This window comes from Mytilus galloprovincialis, chromosome 10 (assembly GCF_965363235.1).
Source record: "Mytilus galloprovincialis chromosome 10, xbMytGall1.hap1.1, whole genome shotgun sequence".
Lineage (NCBI taxonomy): Eukaryota > Metazoa > Mollusca > Bivalvia > Mytilida > Mytilidae > Mytilus > Mytilus galloprovincialis.
Window position 1 is genome coordinate 76,461,937 of NC_134847.1, and position 24,278 is coordinate 76,486,214.

Genomic DNA, 24,278 nt, shown 5'->3' on the forward strand with positions numbered 1-24,278 from the left:
GCATAGTCAGCTATAAAAGGCCCCGATAAGACAATGTAAAACAATTCAAACGAGAAAACTAACGGGCTTATTTATTTCAAAAAAATAAATGAAAAAACAAATATGTAACACATAAACAAACGACAACCACTGAATATACAGGCTCCTGACTTGGTACAGGCACATACATAAATAATGTGGCGAGGTTAAAGTCTTTTACACTAGAAATATTTTAGATCTTGTTATATAGACTAATTCTTATTCATTCTGGTCGTAAGTTAGTCTGTCATCCTCAAACGTGTGAGCAATGGTGTACGTACACCAATTTGTAGAATACATGGGATATTCAAAGACTTAAACGAACGTTAAGTCTCAGAGGCATGACTTTTTATTAGTTGTTAGTGGCTTTGAAATAGCTGTCAGATAACTGCGAGTACTCTCAGATCTGTTCATTGTGACTTTTTGTGTCGGGATGTATAACTACCCGGCCACGTCCACTTGTATTTGTGTCTATCTGATGAGTTAAGCCTTTTTCAACTGATTTTTATAGTTTGTTCTTATGTTGTACTGTTATACCACTGTCCCAGGTTAGGGGGAGGGTTGGGATCCCGCTAATATGTTTAACTCCGGCACATTATTTAAATCTGTGCCTGTCCCAAGTCAGGAGCCTGTAATTCAGTGGTTGTCGTTTGTTTATGTGTTACATATTTGTTTTTCGTTCATTTTTTTACTTAAATAAGGCCGTTAGTTTTCTCGTTTGAATTGTTTTACATTGTCTTATCGGGGCCTTTATAGCTGACTATGCGGTATGGGCTTTGCTCATTGTTGAAGGTCGTACGGTGACCTATAGTTGTTAATGTTTGTGTCATTTTGGTCTTTTGTGGATAGTTGTCTCATTGGCAATCATACCACATCTTCTTTTTTATATGCTCGAAACTTTAGAATAGTTTAGAAATTTATCAAATCAAATAATCCTTGAGTGATGGTTTCGTTATTGAAATTCTAAATTGATGTTTAACCGCGCTAAATATTATATATGATTATCATACGAATAAGTCAGGAACGGAGTTTCAATCTGTAATTCAATAGTTGTTGTTTGTTTCTGTATTTGTTTGTCGTATAGTGTTTTGTAAATCAATGGTTTTCTCGTTTGAATAGTTTTATCAATTTTGTTAAATAGTGTCGGCGTTTGCTACATGTGGAAGTGCACACATTTACGACATGTTATTGCTTAAACGCACAGTTTCTTCTTCCCGCTAATAATATATAGTCACCATTTGCACTTATATGCGAATGGCCGATTGACAGTCGCTCCAAAATATTTTGCAACATTTCAGTTAAAAAAAAACTTTTTTAAGTCTGGTAATATTTTCGTCATATTTCGAACAACTTTATTTTTCTTAAACATTACAAATATTACAAATATAACAAACAAACAAACTTCATTTTTGGAACACTATCACAAAGTTTACGTAATACATGTGTAGCTATTTATTTAGATAAACTGTATTAATCCATACATTTCGGAATTATTTAGCAACTATATCCAAATGACGAGGAAGTTCGAGGTTATTCAAGTAATAAGATTAAGGAAACTTTGGTTAACACAACAGCATTTTCAACAAAGTAGTTTATTTTTGTTTGACAAACTCGAAAAGAGGGGGAAAAGTAATAAAATGGTTACTTAAGCATATACTTAATTTCTATCACGAAATAAATGCGTTTAATATTTTAGATACAGATACAATATAGTGCATTCGTAAATGTAAAACACTTTTTAATAGAAAATTTAAAAGAGATACATCAACAGTGTTTATTTTAGAATTGCTCAAGTCTGTAGGGCTTATTCCCGATTGTCCCACTTTTTTTAAATTAAGAGCTCATATTGCCCCACATGAAAAGTTCTGACTGGTCCACATTATTTTATGAGGCGAAATGTTCTTATCCCTTGTTAGATTGTCTCTATGGTTTTGTTTCAGATATATAAGCCAAAATCTACATTTTATGCGATGCTCTTCTTTTAGACATTGCGTCCATCTTAATTATTGGGCGGGGTCATCGGATACTTTTTTGAAACTAAATACCCTAAGTATGATTTTGGCCATGTTTGCTTTAATTTTGCCAGTAGTTTCAGAAGAGAAGATTTTTGTAAAAATTAATGACGACGACGAATAATGAGAAAATGAGAAAAGCTCACTTAGTCCTATGGTCCAGGTGAGCTAAAAAGCAAAACGGACAAAAAGCAACGGACAAAAAGCAAAAGTGTCGGACAAAAAGCAAAATTATCGGACAAAAAGCAAAACGGACAAAAAGCAACGGACAAAAAGCAAAAGTGTCGGACAAAAAGCAAAATTATCGGACAAAAAGCAAAACAGACAAAAAGCAACGGACAAAAAGCAAAAGTGTCGGACAAAAAGCGAAATTATCGGACAAAAAGCGAAACGGACAAAAAGCAACGGACAAAAAGCAAAAGTGTCGGACAAAAAGCAAAATTATCGGACAAAAAGCAAAAGCGGACAAAAAGCACCGTATCAAATATATAAATAAAATCCTCTGTTATCCCGATTCCATTGGAACAACAACAAAAAATACTGTTTGTGTGTTCCTCTTTACTGTTCGTGTTTATCTATTCCTCTTTCTAAGAAAAATAAAAGCCAACGGTGTGTGCGGTCGACTTAAATAAGGTTAAATAACAGGAAACCGCAATGAGTGTAAACATTGTAGGAACATATATATGCTTCCATATTGCATTTTTCTATAGCGCAGTGTTACAACTCATGTTTCATATTTTCCTACGTTGCACAGTTTATGATGAATATGTCTAATCTTCTGTACTTGTATGTAATGTCACGAAAGCTCTTTATAGGGCTCTTTGATTTGAAATAAAATATTTTTATTCTTATGCGTTTTTAATGCATTTTTAGTTTTGTAACTGTAACCTTTGTTCTTGCATGGTTTTATGAGAAAACACTATCTATCTATTTTTATTTTGTACAGAATATTCATTTGTTAAAATTCATCATATCAGCAATTATCAATTATAGTATCTATAAATAAATCATCATCTTTCTCCTCAGCAGTATCTATACCTGTGAGTATCTACCAATGTAGATCAATACCTACCTATTTAATTCTATGTATAACATTAAATATTGATTTTCTTTGTGTTATTGACAACGATGATGTAGAATATAAAAAATATGTAGACATGAATGGCAGGCGACTTAAACCATTGGTAAGTTTTAATTAGACAACAGAATACCAGTTCCAGTTACTGTCAATTAGTACTATCTATTTTGTTGTTTTATGTTTTACAATTAAGTGCCAATTACATGTTAGGTTTTCAATTGCCATTTGCAGCTATACAGTTGGAATATATTTTCAATTTGTATTTTCTATATAAAGAATATTAACCTTTTAAATATTAGAACTTGGAATGGCTTCTGGTTAACGTAGTTGATGAGAGATTCTGTATAGGTCAATAATTAAGGTCAATTATAATTATGAATAATTAATTCAGGTAAAGTAAGGCAAATCGATTAACAAGTGTACCAATAGTATTTCTATGTTCACAAAATTTACCTTAAGAAATATATTGAATGTTTAAACCAATAAAAAAAAAGCAAAATATTGGACCAAATTTCCTAATCCTATATATAGGAAAAGGGAACCAGACGAGAACTGTCCTGTGAACTTAAAAATACAGGAACTTTAAAGGGGCACTAACTGTCAAATTTATGTTCACCGATTTGACTTAAATTCTCATATTTGATATAAATCTTCAACTAGAATTTACGTCTCACAACTGAAGATCTTTCATCCACATTTTCAGTATTCCTTATTATTAAAACAATCCATATTTCCAATTTGATTTAAAAGTCTTAAATAAACAATTTACAGGGCATGGTCTTGATAATGTGTAGCTTTTTTTCGTAAGTGTTTTAGTCTTCATGCCTTCTAATTAACTTTCGAGTTGACCTCTGGAAACCTCCGATGGCCATATTTTATAAGCGATATAAACTTAAACATAGATATTTAAATATAAACCGGCCTCGTGCAATTGGATTGTTCTAGGTCTGTTTAATTTCAATTCATAGATTAAAAATATATGTTAATCATCGTTTTACGTGTATCAGAATGATTGTTCGTGTATCAAATCAGTCAATCAAATGATTTACTTTGTTTTACTTTCAAAGTTGACATTCTGTTTCTTTGAATAACCAAACACGCTCTATTCATGCGTTATCCATTTCTAGCTAAGGGTTTAAATATTGAAGTTCACATGAATTAGGAATCAATGATGTCGAATTATTCACTTGCAAGTGAATGATTCATCATCAATGTTTCTTAGTTTAATTTGACAAAATTGTACCATACTGGCTGCTAAAAGCGAATTATTATTTCACTTGCATTAATGTTGAACGAAAAAATTCAAACTTTAAAATTTAATATATCTCGTAGCTATAGTGCCCCTTTATGTACGTTGGAAATTAAAGTTTAGAGAATGTTATACATTATTGTGTAGCCACATTACGAGGCGTAAAGGATTTTCGGATAGTATTGAAAATTTTCATCTCTCTGAAAATTAATTACAATTACAACGATGTCCAAATTTCACAAAAATCATCGTTTAAACCCAATATGATACGACAAGTTAAAAAAATAAAATATAGCATCACCTGGAAAAAATATTTTATTTTTAAATGATTTATTCTCAGATCATATCCAAAATCTTTGCACATATTCGATATGTAGAAATACTGTTTGTAAACAACTTGTTTCCCGATGAAAGAGAATTTAAGAATATAGATCTTTTATTCATTTATTTCAAAACGAACCACGTTTCCCTCAAGGAACAAAGTCCAAGAACACATACCTATTCTTCAGCGATTGGGTCAGTAGATTAGTGTTGACCGACCTTAAGCGTGTAGTACTTGTAGGCAAAATTTCAGAAATATTTGTATGCTAGGTGTGTGCTGCGTGAATATTTCGGCTGTATTCATATCTACATGCATGTTAATTTATAAGATATGTTACAAAGTGAAAATATAAACAATGTTTATCTCAACTCAGCAAGCCTATAAAAAAAATTGAAATTTAACGTGCAGTTCGCCAAACATTATGGGTATTGCTGTTAACAGCATAGAAACTTGTTTTTGATCGTTGATTACGCGCATTTTAGAAAGTTGACCAATTTTATTTTCTTATAAATTGTACTCTAGCCTTGTCATCCAAGCCGTAACTGGATTGAGGGGAGGGGGAAATACCGTAAATAGTACCAGAGATATAGTATGTCTCTGATAAATATTTCTCTGATAGTACGATAAAAAGAGTATCTGGTTCCTACGTATATGTAACAGTTGTATGTTTATATTTTAATTGAACCTTATTATGCATGACACCTAAGATCAAAACAGATCCAATGTTATCCTTTATATAGTAGCGGACCTACGGAGAGAGATTTGTGAATATAGCAAGGGAAAAGGTAGGGAAAAAAAGAAAAGAAAGCTATGATATATGTCAAAGAGACAGCAACTTTAAAACATAATAATGCAATCAGAAATACATTAAATGGACTTATAAAGGACAACCTACGGCCTTAAATTAAGGACAGATTTTAAAATGTCAATCACTTAATCGGTGCGGGTAAAGGCCGATTCCATAAATTAGTGCGGTGACAGAAGTGTAAAAAGTCGTCAAGATCGCGAGTTTAATCTCGCCAAATAACACACGGCTAAAAGTGTTTAACCTTAAAGACAAATATGTCTTCTTTAGTTTTTGCCCTGTCGTCAGAATTTCGTACAGTCACTTTTTTTCTAAAAAGTCGTTTTAATGACTAGTAGTATATTGGAGATTTTCAACCCCCCTTTTTCAAATTGAAAAAAAATGTGTATGTTTGATTACATGTAATTGAAATAGTTTTTCCTGAAGCTATTTTTATATGTCAAAATATTCTATTCAGTATTTTATTTTCTTCTAATCTATAAAATTTGCGAAGTTTAGACTATTTAAAATTGAGGTAATTTTAATTGCAAATTCAGACACAAACTTTAGTTTCTTCTTCATAGTAGTAATAAAAATTATCCCATAATATTTAAGGCATATAGTATTTAATAAAACTAATAAGTGATAAAAATTTCGGAACTAAAATAGGAAAAAAAACCCAAGAAATCAATGGAAAATGAATGGAGTAAAAATCTTCAATTTCAACACGGAACTCAATCCCTTGCCTTCCGTCACATTTCGTGTATTAGTCAATAATTTGCTCTCAAATGATATATGAAATTACTACCTTTTTCGCTATTATATACACATATTTTCAATTTAAGTGCACTGATATATGCCACATACTTTGTTTGTATATGTTTATATTCTATGTTTTTTGTTATAAAACATCAAATATACTTTGTCAGAAAAGTCTTATTGTAAAATCAAAAGAATTGACGGATAGTTTCAGTAAATATTCCGTGGTATGTCGAGTCCTTTGCAACTTGCTCCATTAAGTCCAAAGAAAAGACAAAAGTCGTTAAATTTTATGCAGTGTATAATAAGCCAAAAACAACCTCGATTGAAATTTTGAGTCAATTTACCAGTTTAGGGAAGTCGATTTTTGTATCTGCATTGTATAAAAGATTGGATGAGGTGAACATCAAGATGTTTCATGCGATAGCTGTTAATTTGAAGAACTCCGTGCAGGCAGTTTACCATCTTTTATGCTACAAAACTTACACAAGTAAACATATTTGTTCCCCTTTTAGAGCGAGGAAGCTTCTAGTCTGATATGTAATGACGACATACAATTATCTGACTGTTGTCCCTCAGTTTCTGGTATTTGTACACGTTCTAGAATGCAGTCGTTCAACTGGAGCGCTTGTATATTTTGTTGCAACGAAACATTTTAAAAAGATCAAAAACTACTCTAGTTTGAATAAGATGAGCGTATTAGAAATGTTTTATCCGTGTCAGATAAAGTTAAAGTTGAAATAGTTTCCCGTCCATCTTTTAAACTTCAAGCACTCTGGCATTTGGGTTGCATTACTAATTATTTGCTAAAAACGAAAAAAAAAAAAAAATCCAAACCCGTGGAAGCAGATATCTCAGATCACGATACTGCTTTTACTAATTTTATTTTGGCTATTGACAACGATTTAATGGTCATTTCCCATGACACCGTTACTTGATAAATATAGATAATTTCTTCCGGCTGATTCTAATTAAAAATGTTCTACATGTAAAATGCAGTCTAAACTCATTTATTTCTATAGAAATTCAGTTGTCAAACAACTTCAACAAGTTCAAGGCAACTATAACATAATATTTAGTAGCAAAATAATGATAATGATGACGTGGATGTACCGTAAATACATTTTCTACATAACAAGCAATCTGACCTTTTGATAAATTCGAATACGTCTTTGAATATATTCACGTTTTGTTCATATAAGAGATTCGGATTACCAGATGTAAGTAACTTAACATTCAGTATAATATAAAAAAAGAAGATATGGTATGATTGCCAATGAGACAACTATCCACAAAAGACCAAAATAACACAGACATTAACAACTATAGGTCACCGTACGGCCTTCAACAAGAAGCAAAGCCCATACCGCATAGTGAGCTATAAAAGGCCCCGATAAGACAATGTAAAACAATTCAAACGAGAAAACTAACGGCCTTATCAGGAAGCCATCTTAGATTGTTCATCAGAATTTCTGTCTGGTGTGTATATAAAGAGCAGTCGAAAAGGAAATTGTGTACAGTCTCAATGTTACATCCACAAAAGCAAGATGGATCAGCAATTATATCGACTCTAAACAAGTCATAGTTCAAAAAAGATGAGTAGCATCTGAAATGTGTTAGAATCATATTTAGTTTCCTCGGTCCATATAGATAGTGCTCAGGTACATCTTTATTTGTGGTATTTAGCCTTTTTAATTTGATTTTAAACTTTGATATAGAGTCTAACAAATCGGTATGATTCCATAGGTTAATAGTTGATGGTATAAAATATTCTTTAGTAAGAGATAACCTACAAAAAGGAACAATGATGTCATCGCCATTTCTTAAGGGATATGCAGTTGTGCTCTGTACACTAGGTGGTTTTTTCTACAAAGTTGATACTTGAGTTTTCTCAGGATATTTTAATGTTTCGTAACACCGATAATCAGATTGTCTATGTGACTGTTCCACCGAGCATCAAAGCAAAACGTTACCCCAAGGTGTTTGTGACATTTTGTTATAGGAATTTCGTTATCATTTAAGCAGAATTTTAGAACGGGTGCATCTTTATTTGAAAAAAATCATTATTTCTGTTTTGTCTGGATTAAAAGACATTAGCCACCTCCGTGACCATTCCCCTACGTTTTCTCCCCTACTAAGTTAGTGGTGTGGTTCACGTTGGGAAAATGGTTCAATACTATCGGAGGTTTTATAGTAGATTAGGGGAAAGTAAACTGCGTATACGGCGCTAACAGGTGCCCTATCATAAGGCACTTGATTTTATTAAATGTTGTTTATGTTATTCTCAAATTATAATATTAAAATCAGGTAATATGATTTTGACCTTCGGGGTCCTTAATCGGGACAAAATCGTGTTCTTCTTGATCGATGATTTTTGCTTTGCTTTCAGACTTTTTTTTTTTTTTATCTTTTAACACAATATTTAAAACTTCTTCCAATTTAAGCTTTGGTGGCCATATTTGAGAATCTTGATTGAGGGTTCTTTTATATCTGTATTCTTTGAATTTTTAGGGCATTTTCTTTATCTTATATATAATATAAATCGCATATAAATTGATCCTACATGTCACTAATGCTTAGTCCGTTGCTATGTGTGTTACATTTGAATGTTGTGTCGTTGTTCTCCTTTTATATTTAATGCGTTTCCCTCAGTTTTAGTTTGTTTTCCCGATTTTGTTTTTTGTCCATAGATTTACGATTTTTGAACAGCGGTATACTACTGTTGCCTTTATGTACTACTATTTTTCCTGTAATCATAGAAATTTCTCTATCCTGTACATCATTTATTTCTGTAACCACTTTTAAATTATCACAATATTTTGTTTTCCACACTTTTTGTTTCGTTTTGCAAAGTGGTTTCAGAAGAGAATATTTTGCAAAAATACAACAGAGGACAGGACGACGGACGGCAAGTAATGGCTATAGCTTACACCCAGTTGAGCCAAAAAAATAAAATGATATAGCTGCACGTCATAGTTGGGTGCACCATATAACACAAACGTGATTATTACATGGTTAGTCATGTTAGTGGAGACCAGGGGCGGATCTAGGTAAGGGCGTAATGGGCGTACTCCCCCCCCCTCTTTACTTTTTTTTTTTTTTTAACAAAATCGCAATCTGTTAATATTGTATTGAATATGGCAATCTGTCATATTCAAAAATTAAACACGTACTCTGATTTCTTTTTATCGTGGCTGATCCCCCCATCCGATGGGTTAATTGAACACCTTTTTTTAAACATCGCAAATCTATACATAAAACACTACCCCAATGGCCATTCTACATGTCCCCGGGAGATACTCTCTGATACTGGGTATGTTCCGACAAACGGGTTGCATTTTCAGCTAAATTGTCTGAAATGGGATTACGTTTTTTTGTTTTGCCTTGCATTGGAAGGTGTCAGGTTTGACTATCTAGAACGGGGTATTATAAATACAATGTTACACTATTGTTCCAGATAAGGGTGAATGTTTGGTACCATAAAAACGTTTAAACCCGCTGCAACTGTTTGCACCTGTCCTAAGTTAGGAATTTGATGTTCAGTAGTTGTCGTTTGTTGATGTGTTTATAAGTGTTTTTCGTTCCTCTGCTGTGGTTTTTTTTATAGATTGGACCGTTGGCTTTCCCGTTTGAATGTTTTTACACTAGTAGTTTTTGGGGCCCTTTATAGCTTGCTGTTCGGTGTGACCCAAGGCTCCGTGTTGAAGACGGTACTTTGACATATAATGGTTTACTTTTACAAATTGTGACTTGGATGGAGAGTTGTCTTATTGCATCTACTAAATTGAAAGCAACGTTCAAACCTATGATTGCATTGGATAAAGACCGCAATTTTTATACGTGTGCATGTAAAAAAAATCTTGGTAAAGGGTCTAAATACAGCACAAACAACATTTTCCAAAAGACCAAACCAGTGAAAAGGTATATTTTAACAAAACGGGTATATAACATAAATTCTCAGACTTCTACAATTGATGAAGCCTATCCTAAACTTCTTTCAGAAAGATTACATATGAAATTTTGTAAATTGTTACTATGTGTGGGGAAAAGAGCAACTAACCTTGCCACTCTTTCAGAACTTGGGAGATTTCCTTTACATTTTGATATCACCAAATCTATGATCAGATACTGGCACAGGCTTGAAAATTTGGGTTTGTCCTTTCCTTACTAAAAGATGCATATTTAGAGTCAAAGCTATTATTTGAATAAAAAATTCCGTCTTGGTATGGATCATTAAACTATTTGCAAAAAAAATTTAATGGGCTTGACAGTCTAGCCTTTGCAAGCAACTTTAGATTCAAAATTTTAATTAAAAAGTTTTTGTATCAGCACTATGAAATACAGTGGAGAAACCAAATGCACAATTGTGCTGATGGGAAGCTTTGTAGCTATAGCACTTTTAAGACTCATTTTGGTCTTGAAAGATATCTTACTATATTACAATCGCCTGAGCAGAGGAGAAATTTCACTCGATTGCGTATTTCTTCTCACAGACTAAGAATTGAACAAGGTCGCTATCAGGGTACTCTCCGACAAGACAGGATATGTCTCAGGTGCACCTCAAATGAAGTTGATGATGAAAAACATTTTTTATTCTCGTGCACATCATCTCAAGATAAGAGAAATTGTTTAAATTCCACTATTAACTCACTATGCCCTAACTTTATGCATTTGATTCCTAGCCAAAAACTGATATGGCTTCTTAATGTAGAGAATCTTGATATCTTAATATCTGTCTGTGAGTTAGTTGATGAAGACAAAATATAACTTGAAAGATAAATATTTAAATCAGGCTCTCTGCACTAGGCACGAGGTTGGCATGGTGGGGTATAGGACACATCGTATAAGTTCTATTACCTTTCTGTTTGTGATATTTTTTTTATCAAACTGCTAATATCTTATCCTTTTCGTAATATGTGCACTTTGGAATGTCAATTAGCATTGTCCCTTGGTGCCTCTTGCAGTTGTGTCACTTTAAAAAGTACTGACTCCTCTGCACCAGGCACGAGGATGACATACCAGTTATGTGCAACTTCTTACAATATTTTACCATATCATTAGTGTCCTGATACACAGTTTAATATGCACCCACCATGCCATATAGCACCGTCTCTTGGTGCCTCCTGCAGTTCGGCTAGATATATTCGGCCTACTCACAGTGTTCTTTTTTGTTACTTTCTAGAGGTGTGCCTGAGACGAAGGTTTTATGTATACTCCTATACATGCTATATATATATATATATATATATATATAATAATAATACATGAAGACTGTTGTCTCTTATTTGTGTTTGTGACTATGTATACTGTATTGTTTATTATTATATTTGTAAAATAATGATATTGTAATGATATTATATCATGCTCCTTGTGAGCCCATTTTATGGAAATAAAGCATCTTCTTTTTTTTATCTTCTATATATATAATTGAGAAAGGAAATGGGGAATGTGTCAAAGCGACAACAACCCGACCATAGAGCAAACAACAGCCGAAGGCCACCAATGGGTCTTCAATGTAGCGAGAATTCCCGCACCCGTAGGTGTCCTTCTGCTGGCCCCTTAAAAATATGTATACTAGTAAGTGATAATGGACGTCATACTAAACTCCGAATAATACACAATATATATGAATATATATCAAAATAGATATAGGACGATGTGGTGTGAAAAGTTCAGAAAAAGCTATCGTAAAAGATTTATTTTCATTTTGAATTGTTCATGCCCATTTCATATAACCTTTTAACTGAATTTACAACTTGTTAATCAATACATAATTTGAATGATCCGAAGGCAGACTATTTTAACCAATTCGTCTATTATGGAGTATGTTATAATTTGATGCTAAATTGTGGAAATCCAGGAGCTTCTGACCTTCCCCATGGACCCTATACCAGGGAAGTCGGAATAACGCCTCCTGTTCATAAAATTCTGGCATAGGACTATTGAAATGTAAAGTAACGCCTTATACAGCAGTGACGGATCCAGAGGGTGGCGTAGAGGGCCATTTTTTTTGTAAAATGATTAATCAGACTAGACGACGTGAACTTTGCCATTTGCCGTGTATTTAATTTTTATGTGACAATTCTTTACTTATAAAGATATTTTTCGCTGGTATATACTAATTGAAAGCCATGTGATTCACTATGGTGGAGTTGACCAGTGCGTTTAAAAAACGTCACTCAGTCATTTTGAAATTCAAATTACTGTCACAAATTGCTTAGGCTGAGCATGACAATCTTAGCTTCTTCAAGGCGACACAGGATTAAGCAAGAACGTATTGACATCTATTTCATTATTCCACCACACAGTAATACTCTATATTAGTACACTCTCATGAAAAAAAGTTCCTCAGCAAGATTATTTACCTACGAAAACATGTGTGTTATTTATGTATTATTGTCATTTTGTTTATTTTCTTTGGTTACATCTTCTGACATCAGACTCGGACTTCTCTTGAACTGAATTTTAATGTGCGTATTGTTATGCGTTTACTTTTCTGCATTGGCTAGAGGTATAGGGGAGGGTTGAGATCTCATAAACATGTTTAACACCTTCGCAAATTTGCGCCTGTCCCAAGTCAGGAGCCTCTGGCCTTTGTTAGTTTTGTATTATTTTAACTTTTAGTTTCTTGTGTACAATTTGGAGTTTAGTATGGCGTTCATTATCACTGAACTAGTATATATATTTGTTTAGGGGCCAACTGAAGGACGCCTCTGGGTGCGGGAATTTCTCGCTGTATTGAAGACCTGTTGGTAACCTTCTGCTGTTGTCTGCTCTATGGTCGGGTTGTTGTCTCTTTGACACATTCCCCATTTCCATTCTCAATTTTATTAACTCGTAACGCCTCATGATCGGCATCCTATTTTAAAATAACAGCTAAATAATGATCACCATGGATAGATTTAAAGTCTCAAGTACGAACCATTTGATTTGAGGAGGCAATCTGAGATATTTGAGAGATGAAAAATTGACTCTGATTTTTGCATTAATCAAAAATTCTGGCCGTATCTGGATTGAAAACAATAATCTTGTCCATTTTTTTGCTATAAGAAACGAAAATCCAACAGAAGTATTTAGCCATAAATGAACATGATGAATAAAAACGGGCCTATTTATTTTTGGGCATGGGTTTGCATGTCTAGCCGGAATGTCTGTTTAGCCGAACTGATATATTGAATTCTTTTTTCAAGACCAGACTGCAACCTGCCTGCTGGAAGTAGCCTTTATGTCTACATTTTTCGAACGTCATTCGTAAATTCGTTGTCATTTCAGATTCATTCGTAGCCTTTGGTTGATTTGGAACTCCTCACTTCCCTTAATTTTGTTGGGTGAAACATATCAACCAAATATTTTGATAACATTGCTTGTTCGTCTTTTTTAGCTGGTGTCCGTCGTATTGTAAATTTCATCGAATAGCCCGACTTATATCGTGTTTACTATAAGAAATCTGTGAGGTTATGATAACTTAACAAACCAGCGAGAATTTTCCATGTCTTTTTACTGAAAAGTCCCACATCAAATTTATCAGTAATCAGTTATGATAGACAATTAATAGGGAGAATACAGCTTCGAAAATGTCAAACCCTTACACTTTTCATGAACTACAAAATATATCTTTATCTTTATTGAATATAAATGCACATTTTTATCCATATGGGTTGAAGGTACACATAAATCAACATAATAATTCTACAATACATTATATATATACAGAAAAAAACAACAAAAGAACAAAACATTATATACATATATGTATACATGCCCCACGCCAGGAATCGTTTTAAAAGTGCATATTACACTTATTTCATGTTTTTAGTCAAAAAAAGGTCCCCAAAAAAATTTAAAAACTTCGCCCCCCTTTCCAAAATCCTGGATCCGCCCCTGACATAGACAATTAATGGAGAGAATTCGGCATAAAAAATATCAAACCCTGCCACCATAACTATAAAAGAATCATAAAATATATACATGCTCCAAGTCAGGAACCATTACAGAAGTGCATTTTTCACAATTATTTCATGTCTTTTAGCATGTATAGCCAAAAAAAGATCCATTTTTTCGCCTCGCTCTGCTCGGAGAAAGATTATCTTATACGCCTGTCTTTCAAATATCCTGGAAACGCCAATGGAGACCTGCTCTGATGCACTTGCACAAAAGTATATTAAGTTAAAATGTTTAATTTATACCTAAAATATCGGAATAGTACTCATGAAGTATAGATTACATGTCCCAGCACAGATCAATAATTAGAAATCACAACATATAAATATTTCAAGGGAAACATGGTTGGTTGACAACCATTTAGCTAATCATGTTTACATGTTTAATAAGGATTTAAACAACTTTAAATAACTTTCCTTTTAAAAATGTCAAATGGAAAAATATATATGAGATATGGATATTAAACTTCCACCTCTTAACACATCAATTGTTGCACCAGAAATAGGTGAAGAAAATCCGACTACAAACGAACCAGCGCGTAAAAAGAGGAAAAAGAAAAAGAAGAAGCAAAAGGTTTGACTGGAACATGTACATTTACAAATAGAACGTTTATGTGCATTATAATTAATATGTTTATTAAGATAAATTCAATGTCCTAGTAAAGAATTTCAAAATACCGAATAGTTAACATTCATCACTTGAAATGGTTAACTATGAACATCCTATTCATTGTTTAATGCATGGTATATTTCGTAATATATCACCGTTCATCTGTTATTGTGAAATGTTATGATATTACTATGTAACCTGGAATTCTATGTTTAGATCACATTCTTTAAAGGGAGCAGTATTTTATGGAGTTTCTCATTCTATTTTTGCGGCCGTACATTGCCATTATCGATGTTGCATCCGTTACACTAAGGCAGCAACCATTTGATTTTCTGGGGGGGGGGGGGGGGGGGGGGGGCTATGTTTTTTTTTCTGGACAAATCTATTTTTTTCGCGACAAGTCGAAAACAATTTTTTTCTTTCAATTTTAGCATTACATATAGTGGCAGCTGAGGGTGAAACAAACAATTTTTTTTTTCTCAGAATCAAAAACAAATTATTTTTTTCTCCAAAAACTGGAAACAAACTTTTTTTCCAAAAAAAACCATAGCCCCCCCCCCCCCCCCCAGAAAATCAAATGGTTGCTGCCTAAGGGTGTCCGGGGGTTGGAACCCCCCTTTTTTGGACGATCAATGCATTTCACGGTATGGGGACATGTGGTTCACCGTTGGAATCCCCCTCTTTGTCCTGGGTTGGGAACCCCCTTTTTTTATATGGCTGGATCCTCCCCTGGGGCATTAAGTTTTACCCTTGTGCGTCTGTAGGTACGTCCGTCCGTACGTCCCAAAGTCTGATTCCATTCTCTGAATTTTCCTCAATTAAATGTTATGAAACTTATACCATGTATATACATGCTTATTACCACCAAACACACTGTCAGATCAACTTTGAGTTTGAATTTAGGTGGTATCACTTTGACCGTTCCAGAGTTATGCCCCTTTTACAACTGGAAAAGTTGCTGATTTTTTTGTTTTTCCTCTGAAACTTTAGTTTTCATCAACCATGCAAATGTCATGAAACTTATACACAATGCTTATAACCACAAAATACAGATCAAGTTTGAATTTTGATTATGTCACTTTTACTGTTCTAAAATTAAGCCCCATTATAAATGGAAAAAATGCTGAATTTTCTCTAACTAAAGTTTACCTCAACCAAATATTACATTTCTTTTTTTTTCGTAAATCCTAGGAGGTAATAAATGATCTCAGATATGTATTGAATGACCCATGCTCCTGTCTATAGCAGTTGCAAACGCCGGCATGCAATGTCAACTCATATCATTTTTGTTTCACCGTCTTGCAAGATATTCAGAGCTCTACAAGATAATATATGATGTTGGTTTATTTGAAAAGGTTATACTAGAAATATATACTAAAGTCCTGGTTTTTAACTATATTTGTGAGATCTCATTCCATCTGGCCTTTTTACATATCATAGTACGGGTACCTATCAATGAATAACACTGAAATGGCGCAGAAAAGAAATTAAACAAATTCCATTACGGAAAAGACGTTTTAATAATAACACAATATTTTCAGTTCAAGCCAGTAACTGCATATCTACAAAAAAGCTATAATATAGTCAACGATTTATAACGTAATAAGAATGTGATTAATTATGTAATGGCCATTGAATGTTTAAGAAATAAATGATGCAAGCTATACTTTACTCAGAATCTTTATTGTAGTTTTAATGATGCATTGTCTGTATTTTATTACTTCTGACAATATAGGCCCACCTCCAGTGTGGTGACAATTAATTCATAATTGTTTTAATTTTCAACCTTTTAAAAGCATGGGTGTATAACACACACTCTTAAAGTACTTTCTTTTATATCAATCAATATCTAAAAATACTACAGTTCCAACACTAATTTAACAACCACATGCAATCTTAAATTAGTGTAGAGCGAAGCAGTCTAAAATCATTTTTGTTTCACCGTCTTGCAAGATATTCATGTTAAAGCGAGAGTGAAATATATCATCAATGCTAAAGAAAAATTGAAATGTTCAAATTCAAATATTTTACCCTCTGGGAAAACTCCTTGGAAAAAAATAGATAAAGACGCATATAAAACTTTAGTTGAAAATGGTTTAGATAATTTTTCATCATCTTTAGAAAATAAATATGAAGTGGATATTGCTTTTCAAAATATGAACAGTTTACTCTTCAATTCAGCAAAAAGTTGCTGTCCAGCTCCTCGAAAAAGATATAGAAAACCAAAATTAAAAGTAATGAATGAAGACATTTCTGGCGCAATTGCAATGAAAAAAAAGGCTTTTTATCAATGGAAGATTAATGGGCGGTCGGAAGATCCAAGGAATGAACTTTATATTCAGAAAAAAGAGACAACTTATAATTTACGTAAACACTGTCGCAAGGCAGTTGCGATGAATAGAATTGATGAAAGAGAAAAAATAATGGAAGCAAATATCAAAAACAAAAATTCATTTTATAAACTTATTAAAAAACAGAGGGGAAGATTAAGTAATCATATAGATGAACTATCTGTAGGAGATACAGTGTATAGTACAGAAAATGATATTCTAAGTGGATGGAAACATCATTTTGAAAATTTAACAAAAAATTCTATTCATGAACATTTTGATAACAAATACCAACAAAAGGTCGAACAAGAATATATTGATATAATTGACATTTGTAGAGCTATGTTTCAGCACCAAAGTATTACTGAAAGTGAAATAGTAGAAGCTTTGAAATTATTAAATTTAAATAAATCACCAGATATATTTGGAGTTTCAACTGAAAACTTATTATATGGAGGACAATCTCTTATTTATCACCTTAAAGAACTTTTGGATAGTACTTTTAGACTTTGTTATATACCAGACGAACAGAAATTAGGGATAGTAATCCCACTCTTTAAGAATAAAGGCAGTTGTAAAGACAGTAAGAATTATCGTGGAATAACAATTACTCCTACATTATCCAAACTCATTGAGGCTGTTTTAAAGATCAGAATTAATCCTGACATTATAAAATATCAAAATCCATTACAACGTGGTTTCACTAAAAGAACAGTACCATTAAACTGCTCTTTTATTATAGAAGAATATCACAAGGAATGTATTGAGTTAAATGATCAAACAATAATAACTATGCTTGATGCAAAATCTGCATTCGATGCTGTTAAACATGCTGGGCTTATCAGAAGATTATATCAAATGAAAATTCCGGAACAATCTATTTTAATTATTGATAATCTATATAAAAATGCTGTTTCTTGTGTTAAATGGAATAATCAAATATCGGACACTTTTAGAATAGAACAAGGCGTAAGACAAGGAGGGACTCTTAGTGCAGACTTGTACAAAATCTATATAAATACACTTTTAGACATTTTAGCTGATTCAGGATATGGAGGAAAAATTGGATCGATTTCTTGTTGTGCTCCTACTTGCGCAGATGATTTAGCCATTCTTAGTAACTGTCCATATGAAACACAAATTTTAATTGATATGGCCTTTGATTTTAGTAAACGTGAGGCATACTTACTACAACCAGCCAAAAGTTGTGTTATACAGTCGAAATCACGTCATCATGAGAAAGTAAATGAAAATTTTTGGAATTTAGGCAATTCTGTTCTTCCAACTTCTAATAAAGCAACACATATAGGAATATGTCGTACAGACGATGATTCATGTAAAGCTACAATAGATGAGAATTTAAAGAAAGCAAGAAGGACACTTTATAGTTTAATGGGGGTTGGACTTTATGGCGAAAATGGTCTAGATCCACAAACCTCAATGTCAATTATGAATACTTATATTATACCAATAATGTTTTATGGATTGGAAATAGTGATCCCTAGAGGAAGATGTTTAGAAAATTTAAATATACAATTTAAGAAATTCTTGAAACAATTGTTATCTTTACCAAAAACAGTAGCAGATCCTGCTATATATATGATTTCTGGGATGTTACCTGTAGAAGCTCAAATAGATGTAAAAATTTTAACTTTTTATGGAAATATTACTAGACAAGGAAAAAATTCTATTGAATGGCAACTAGCGGAAAGGCAATTAAATGTTAAAGCTATTAATAGTAATAGTTGGTTTAGTTTATTGAGGAAAATATTTTTGAAATATGAACTTAATGATCCTGTACAATACTTACTTAATCCAATTAGTAAATGCCAATGGAAAAGGGAAATAACTTCCAAAGTTCAAAAATTCTGGATTGTGAAGATACTGAATCAAGCAAAACTTTATACCAGTTTAAAATATTTATCGTTGATATATAAACCAGGACAATGTCATCCTATTGCAAATACAAATACTATGAATTCAAGGGAAATTATTAGAATTCCTACAAAATTGAAAATAGCTACTGGGAGTTATATTCTGCAAACAGTTAGAGCCAAATTTATAAGTAATACAGAACTGTCTATATGCAAACTGTGTAATGAAACAGAAGAAACTTTACCACATTTTTTATTAACATGTAAAATATTAGAAGATATTAGAAAACCAATTTTGGAAGATTTAATTAATTCCTGTAGTGAAGAGTTAGCTGTCTTTAATATGAAAGATGAACATTTTGACATTTTACAACTGATCATAGATCCCTTTACTTACATGACAATGTTAAGTTTTCCTCAGTTAAGAAATGAAAAAGTTTTTAAAGTGATACAGAACATTATAGATCCAAAATGTAGACGATTATGTTACAATCTCCATTGTGAAAGGTATAGACTGTTGCAATTAGATGATATAAAGAAAAAGAAAAGAAAGTAGATAATAACATTTTATGAATCCTAAGTGACGATTGGTTGTCTACTCTTAAACAGTGATATCTTTTGATAAATATTTTAGATTTTAAAATATTTAATGAGTTGATGATATTGACATTAAGCCCAATTTTATCGTCAAGAATAAATTGTACAATGTAAATAGTGTATAGTGATATTGGTGGAAGATATATATTTCTATTCATATTGTGAAATCCATTACTCGGAAGAGGTGTGCCTACACTGGCAGAATTTATATAACAGATTACAAATTACAGATATAGCTTTTTAGAAAGCTAAAACTTGTGTAAGTATTATTCGTGCTACAAAATATTTACAATAAACGCTCCCTCGGAAGTCACTTTATCACGTGACAAGTTCGACTCGATTCATTGAACACCGAAAAATGAAACTTGGGAAATTGTGAAACTGTTATCAGGTAAGATAATTTCATGCGAAGTGATAATTGTCATAATTTCTTATTCGTATGTTATAATTGCAAACGCTGATATGCACCAGGATAATTTTGATGTCCAGATTAAACCATCCCAGTAAGCGAACCTAAAATCACCCAACCGGTTCAACTTTACAGTCGGTTTGTAAACAAGTTAATAACCACACCCGGGTTTGGATGAAATAGATAGGGAACGCTGAGACAAACGCATAGGTAATTTTTCAGTTCTTCAAAGGTATTATGCTTCTTATATATTTCTTTTACGATAATGACAGGTGGATATAGGTGCTTTATTTACAGTTTCTTTAAAGAGTCCAGTGACTAATATTAGAAGCACTACCAGGACGATTTTGTAATTAACCATGAAGAGTTATTGGGGTTAGATGCATTAAAACGAAGTATTATTGTGTTATTCTATCATATGACATATTTAACTTTCACTTTCAGAAAAACAGAAAGTGTAATTTGTTAATTGGCAGTGTCTGTGGGTACGAATAGTCAAATTGACATTTGTAGGCTACGCATACCCACATCCGGTTTTATAATAAAATGCCGTCGGATCGGGAATTAAACATGAAATATATACAGAAATTATCGATATTATGGGGATTTGTGTACGTGTAGAACGAGTGAAGAGTATGACAAATAATATTTTAAAATTGTATTTATTAATTCAGAATATCCAAATTTTAAGTTGCTTCCACGCTTTAGAGGTAAAATATTTTTTGATGCCCTGAAGGTTTACATTTTTGTCAAATATTTTGTTATTTTTTTAATGAAGCTTTCATAGAAGATTATTGGCATCAGCCTTTGTTTATCAGAAATAATGTATTAGGCCTTTTTTCCTGTCAAACTGGTTTAGAATTTTTTGCCTCCGTAAATACAGGAAAAATTTATTCTGTTAAACTTTAATTCTGCTTTATTTATTTATTTTTGTGTTTCCAGTTCTTTTTCTTATCTCTGCAGCTGCAACTGACTCCAAGTTTTTTTTTACATAAAATTAATTGATTGATACTTTTGAACAAATTGTTCCAATTCATGAAATGTCTTCCCCACATGTATATCACTCTCTTCCATTTTAAGAATATTTATTAACCATGTTAACAGAGAAAAACTGTTCACTTACCTATTATATATAAATATTTATAAAACTTCTTAGTAGTTAATCAATTTTATTCACGAATTGCAATAATTTCTGTATATATTTCACATTTAATTCCTGATCTGATGGCATTTTATTATAAAACCTTATGTGAGTACGCTTAGCCTACGAACGGCAATTTTGCTATTTGTACCCGCATGTGGGTACGCGCAGACACTGCCTTGTTTATTTAAGGTTGAACAAATAATGAAACGTCCGTATTTACACCTCAAAAACTACTCTGTGTACAGACTTACTTGTGCAGTTTGGAAAGTTTTAATGACTTGCATCCACAAGATATATAAAAGTTAAATGCATTTTGTGTTTCAGAAAGATGAAATCATTTTTAGATTTTGATGGGCCATTATTTCTGTTCCTGCAGAAGATGTAGCCTGCCTCCAGCTTCTGACATTCACCACCATTACATCAATTTAGAAAAATTCATGCACTTATAACTTTCAGAACATATTTCTAAACAGTCTTAAGTCTAAAATATTTTAAAAAAGAAAATTTTATCATTTACCTTAGTCCTACCTATTCAACCATTATTGCAAGGTGACAAGAAGTTAACAAAGTACAAAATGTATTTGTTTTAGCCTTTATCCATCAAATTCTTTACTTTTTACAGAAGTCATTTTCACCAACAAGAGACTCTTCTGTTGCACCACTACAGAACAAAATGAGTGATGATAGTTCCCCTCCGGGGACTTACAAGACAAATATAAGTATAAATGGAAATGAAAAGCCAAATCAAGAAATGTTCAACCTTCTTCCAACAAAGAAAGAAGAGGAAGTGGAAGCCATTGATGTGCCAAAGATTCATACATCTGATTCACATATCCCAGAGGGAATGAAGCCAAGAGATATGTCACATGACAAAAATTTAGAGGCATTAGCTAATATACCAATTCATCAGGTTAGTTAAAAAACTGTCAAAAAAGGTGCAATTTGGGTACCCTCGTGTTAACTTATCTCTATATTAGTATAAAACCCCAAAGGTATTATCACAGCTACTAGCCCGTTTCAAGGAGGTTACGGTCAGTTTTAAACATTTAAATGCAAACATATGAAAAAAAAATACTAACTACTTACATGTAGTACAGGACTAAAGGCTTGACTAGTTGTTCCTGTTGGTGATAAAGGGTCAGACAACTTGTGTTTTTATGCTGAAAGCTGAAAAATTCCTTTTTTCTGTGGTGTGTTATCATGGTTATTGATTTGTTGAAAACATGGTGAAAAAATGTAAAACAGTCTGCTAAACACAACACACTAACAGAAAGGCAACACTAACCCCACCAAACATGGACCATGTGGACTGAACTCATGTTCTACGAACACTAACCCCACCAAACATGGACCATGTGGACTGAACTCATGTTCTAGGAACACTAACCCCACCAAACATGGACCATGTGGACTGAACTCATGTTCTATGACACTAACCCCACCAAACATGGACCATGTGGACTGAACTCATGTTCTAAGAACACGAACCCCACCAAACATGGACCATGTGGACTGAACTCATGTTCTACGAACGCTAACCCGACCAAACATGGACCATGTGGACTGAACTCATGTTCTACGACCGCTAACCCCACCAAACATGGACCATGTGGACTGAACTCGTGCTCTATGAACACTAACCCCACCAAACATGGACCATGTTGACTGAACTCATGTTCTACGAACACTAACCCCGCCAAACATGGACCATGTGGACTGAACTCATGTTCTACCAAAGGGCTAGCAGTTCATGCTTTTCTAGTGACACCTGTCCTGTTGATAAGTCATGATATCTAGCTATAAAGCAGCATTCAAAAAGTCTTGTACATGGATTGGTATGTAATTGTTCACTGTTAAAACATGCTGACTAGTTGTACACATTGGTTATAGAGTCAGGCAGGTGATATATTAAAGCTTTTGTGCAGCTTCTTGTTTTAAAGCTGTAAAACTGCTTTGTTTTCCTTTGTAGTTTGTGATGTGTTCTTGTTAATTGGCAATAGAAAATAAAAAGAAATCTGTGATTGAATAAAAAATATCTATTTTAGAGTGCCAGAACCGGGGACTTTGAATCATTGAATGAATATCTAAAAACAATTCACTCTAACCAACTGAGGAAGAAGGTGAATGCTAAAGATGAAAACAGAATTACACCATTACATTATGCTGCACGTTACAATCATCTGGATGTCGCCAGAAAACTTATAGAATGTGGTGCAAGTAAGTCTAGAATGCTAAATGATACCTATAAAGTAAAATCACAAACATACTTAACTCAGAGGAAAATTCAAAAAGGAAAGTCCCTAATCAAATGGCAAAATCAAAAGCTCAAACTAATGGATAACAACTGTCATATTCCTGACTTGTAACAGTCATTTTCTAATGTAGAAAATTGGGGTGTTTAACTTTGTTTTAAAGCTAGTTGTTAAACCTATCACTTGTATGACAGTCACATCAAATTAAAGCATAACAGCTGGGTCAACATACATTTGTACATTTGACATGATATGGAACAAAGCTTGATAGAATTACAAATATTACTACATGTAGTTAAAAACCTTTTATTTTATTCTTTAATCAGATTGATTGATTTGAGGATCATTATTTAAAACAATAATTTGCCATTTTTGTAAATTCCAGTCTGTGAGTGTAAAATCTCTTAAGATATTACATCTTTTTCTTATTTAGGTTTCTCGAGAAAAAAATCACTAACTTTCGCATTGAACTGATAGGCAACAAAAAAACCTCTAACCAATAAAAATCAGGTAGCATAAAAATTTGAAGAAAACACATAGTGTCTGTATTATTTTTGAATGAGTATATTTGAAGTGCTACAATAGAAAAAGAACATGAACATGTAATGATTGACTTTAAATCAATCTTTCACATCTACAGCATAAAACAGGATCAAGTCTTGACAATATTAAAATTTACATTGTAATTAGGTGAGATTTCCTAAATTATCACATTCATGTAAATGAAGAGTACAGTTCTGAGAAATGAAGTTAAGCCAAAGTAGCTTTTATTCATACTGAAAAAAAAAAACAAATAAAAAATAATCTGATATGTTATACATGGTACAATGAATTATTAAAATGCAGATGACTTATTGCATGGTACACACATGTGCAATTTAAAACCAATTGATGGCAATT

At 32.8% G+C, this 24,278-nt stretch overlaps 1 protein-coding gene across 6 annotated transcripts in view; it reads left to right on the forward strand.

The window, feature by feature from the left end:
- Nucleotides 1-14,535: 14,535 nt before the first annotated feature.
- Nucleotides 14,536-24,278, forward strand: part of LOC143048417 (transient receptor potential cation channel subfamily A member 1 homolog) — a 56,088-nt gene continuing 46,345 nt past the window's right edge. For 2 of the 6 annotated variants that reach the window (XM_076222096.1, XM_076222097.1), the window contains exons 1-3: nt 14,536-14,736; nt 21,749-22,036; nt 23,172-23,343. In XM_076222096.1, coding sequence (XP_076078211.1) covers nt 14,617-14,736; nt 21,749-22,036; nt 23,172-23,343 — 580 coding nt within the window. In that variant the 5' untranslated portion in view covers nt 14,536-14,616. The other 4 variants (XM_076222098.1, XM_076222099.1, XM_076222101.1 and 1 more) reach the window with 4 other exon arrangements.